This window comes from Pyrus communis, chromosome 17, assembly GCF_041283825.1.
Source record: "Pyrus communis isolate YQ-2024b chromosome 17, ASM4128382v1, whole genome shotgun sequence".
Classification (NCBI taxonomy): Eukaryota; Viridiplantae; Streptophyta; class Magnoliopsida; order Rosales; family Rosaceae; genus Pyrus; species Pyrus communis.
In genome coordinates, this window is record NC_142581.1 from 28,768,420 (window position 1) to 28,771,910 (window position 3,491).

The following is a 3,491-nucleotide window of genomic DNA, read 5'->3' on the forward strand; positions in this document are numbered from 1 at the left end:
TTTATCTGCATTTTTAAATGCATATATATTCACTTGAACATTGCATTTGCAGTCAAGAAGTTGAAATGTAAGTATTTTAATACTAAATAAAGCGGATTTTGAAACGTGTACTAGTTGTCGGCTGGCCTGAGAGCATTCGAGTTCTCAGGTCGACACCTACCTAGTAGTATCACTGTATCAAATCATAGAAAACATATCCAAATTTTGATTTTAATATATATTCTTTGTCCCTCCAAAGTTATAGCTATATAAACACCATATAAGCACCATATGTATAAACACACAAAGTTGGTGGGCAATGGCAATGGCGATGGCGCGGCTTCATCAATAAATTTGCTAAAAAGTGATGGGCAGAGGCAGCAGCACACCTACAACTACAAGTACTACTTCTTGTTCACCGTCGTCATCCTTGTCGTCGTCCTTGTCACTCTACTACTCACAGTCGTTAAACAGTTGAAGAGAGATCTCACCACAGATCTTCAGCTTGGGCTTAGCTTATCACCCTCTGCAGCGTCCCAACGAGTACAACGCAACCCCTCTCAGTATCCGTCTGCCGAAAGGTATATATTATTAATCATAATTAAATCCATTCCATATTACTACCTAATATTAATTAGTAACCCGTCACTGGCCTTCTATATAACAGGGGGAGAGCATCGGAGAAGAATTTAATTGGGTCAGTTATTCAGAAGATGAATGCAGCGACAGCAGATGATGAACACAATGATGTTGAGAGCAGCAGCAGCAGCAGGAACACAAGAAGAAGACTGTATGTCAAGGTTTACATGGAGGGGCATGCCATTGGAAGAAAGCTGGATCTATTAGCCCATCATGGTTTTCACGACATGATACGGACACTCGAACACATGTTCAACACCAACATTCTCTGTACTTACCCACCTCTAACTTCATTATATATGTGTGTACATATTATACATATTTTGACATATGACAAATATTTACAATAACAGGGGGAGATGATGTGGACAGAGTGCACTCTGGTCATTACGAACTTCATGTTTTGACATATGAGGACGAGGAAGGGGATTGGCTCATAGTCGGTGACGTTCCTTGGGAGTAAGTCTATTTCACCAATTCATTATCTCAATCCATCTTTTTAATCGCTTCCTAATTCCCATTTAGTTTTCAGTCACAATATTTCCCGTCCTTGCACTTAATTTGATTCTACATCAATTTTATGCGTGCAGGATGTTCTTGTCCGCAGCGAAAAGATTGAAGATCACAAGGACTTTTCCATGATGATTTTCAAATCATCCATCTTAATTTCACCTCCAAGGACAAGCTATAGAGCCCGTAGTTTTGAAAATAGGTTGGGCAGCTAAGTGAGGGAGTGACAATGGGGGTCACTGGTAGGGTGTTGGGATGGTGCTGGGCCTTAGAATGCGCGTTTTTGAGGCCCACGTGTGACCTCTCTATTTGTTATAGTGAAATGCTGCGAGCAGTCGCCTACACCAGCATGCATCTATCATTTATCACATCTCATCTCATCCTTTACAAGAGAGAGATTTTGTGTATGCCAATATGTTTCACAAGCACAGACGAAACTGTAGTTTGATATTTCTTTAGCTCATTCAAATAAAAATTTGACCTGGGAGCGTATGAGGCACGTAATGAAAAATACAAGAAGACACTTCAACAAGCTGATAAGTCCTATACAAACAATACTGCATGTGATTATATATGCAGTTAGGCACACTTTTAATCAGTAAGTAATAGTATCATTAGTGGCATATTTGCAGAAGCAGCTGCCTAAAAATGAGGACAATTTAAAGAGGAAGGCAAATGCAAAATTACTCACAACTGACTAAAACTCGGGTATCCCCGTTTATGATGAATCGTTCTCTAGGTGCATGGAAATTGACCCTGCATTTCAGTGATGGATAGAGCACAGCATGGTTGTTGTACCTTTTATTATTGTCATCAGGGTAAAAAAAAACATTGTTTCTCACCTGATGTTCTTTTCCCAAAGCAACAGAGGCGCGCTCTTCTCTAGAAAGGAAAGGTAAACCCCTTCCAACCCACCCTGCATTTCAATAGCATTTAAAGGTATTCCCTCCGTGAAATGAGAAACCACTTAACAATTAAGTTCAAATGCAAGATCCAAGAATTTTCCAATTTCAATAGAGAGCTATCCAATCAAACAATCAACTATTTGCAAAATCAGAGACATAACAGATTTCTTAAGCTAAACTGATTGATTCTCAATGTTAAGATGATGCATCCAGCAGTCACCTATGCAACAATTTTTAGAAGACCAGAATTTTTTTTTTTTTTTTTTTAATGAAAATTGCATAACAATATCAACGAATGTTGAATCAATTGCTAAAGTAGGCTTTAAATTGGTTTTCATTGTACATACCAGCTCACAAGAGGACCCACATACAAAATTCTTTGATCAAATAAAGCGTGAAAGATAAAGCTTCTCTGGGAGGCATCATCGTCAAGTTTGTTGTTCTGAGGGAAACTGCACACCGGAGAACGTCACCAAACTAGTTAGGTGATACATTTCCCTTGCATGCAAATAAATCCAACAACAAGCACTGCTCTCACATAACATTACAAGATTATAATTTGCTCACTACCAGCATATAATGTACAAATACTTCCTACATGAAGGGATATGCACATATTCAATCAAAACATAACAAACTAAATGACAAATATATGGGATAAACTCTTAAAAATCATCCCACAAGCATCTTCCTTTTTGATGCTTCAGAACCTGTTCAGGAAACCCAATAAGCACATGACATTAAGCATAAAACTCAACCCAATGCAAACAACTTAAGAAGAATAATAGAGCAAGACAACTAAATCAAAAGAACCCAATTAAAAGCTCCTCTGAAACCACTCAAATCTGTGAAGGCACAAGGCACGGATACCTCATCCTTCCAATACTATTCGATCAGCTCGTCGTCACAATACCAGTAGCCCATTTTTGAAGGTCATGTAAATCTTCTTGTGAACTACCTAACAGAACCCAAGCTATTCCTAATCTGTATATCTTAAATCGGTAATTCATAAGACATTTAAGGATGCCAACACTGGCTGCAAATAAAAACTCCAAGTCTCATGACTCAGTTGCACAATGTTTCCTAAGGTCTGTTTTCTCTATGTTCCATACATAAAGAGAACGAAGATTCATACATACATTTTCAGTCAACCTTTCCCAAAAGAGTGTTGAATTATTCATTTATATAAGTTCTTTTAAATCCATGAAAATTACCTTGCCACCTATAATTACAAAGAAATAAGTTGAAGGAAAAAAGTTGTAAGGGACAGAGTAATACAATCCCATAAAGCACGGTAAAACAAATGTATAAGGCATTCCGTGGAGTAAAGAAGGATATGTATAATACCTGCAAGTTTCTCAGGCCTTTGATTTTCCTGAATCTTCAAAAAAAATTAGTGTTTTGTAAATTTCATAAAGATACAAAAGAAGAATAACAGATCATGAAGTTTCTATTTGG

At 37.6% G+C, this 3,491-nt stretch overlaps 1 protein-coding gene across 1 annotated transcript; it reads left to right on the plus strand.

Annotated features, from left to right (window-relative positions):
• Positions 1-258: 258 nt before the first annotated feature.
• On the plus strand, positions 259-1,913 carry LOC137749428 (auxin-responsive protein IAA11-like). Its single transcript, XM_068489522.2, has 4 exons — positions 259-560; positions 647-888; positions 972-1,077; positions 1,209-1,913. Exons 1-4 carry the CDS (start codon positions 271-273, stop codon positions 1,258-1,260), a joined length of 690 nt encoding a protein of 229 aa, XP_068345623.1. The 5' UTR covers positions 259-270; the 3' UTR covers positions 1,261-1,913.
• Positions 1,914-3,491: the final 1,578 nt, after the last annotated feature.

What these genes read in the sequence shown, in the direction of transcription:
- LOC137749428 (XM_068489522.2), top strand. Translation starts at nt 271, where the DNA reads ATGTATAAACACACAAAGTTGGTGGGCAATGGCAATGGCGATGGCGCG. An exon ending in CAGTATCCGTCTGCCGAAAG is followed by an intron (nt 561 to 646) that starts GTATATATTATT and finishes TCTATATAACAG; the next exon opens with GGGGAGAGCATCGGAGAAGA. An exon ending in GTCGGTGACGTTCCTTGGGA is followed by an intron (nt 1,078 to 1,208) that starts GTAAGTCTATTT and finishes TTATGCGTGCAG; the next exon opens with GATGTTCTTGTCCGCAGCGA.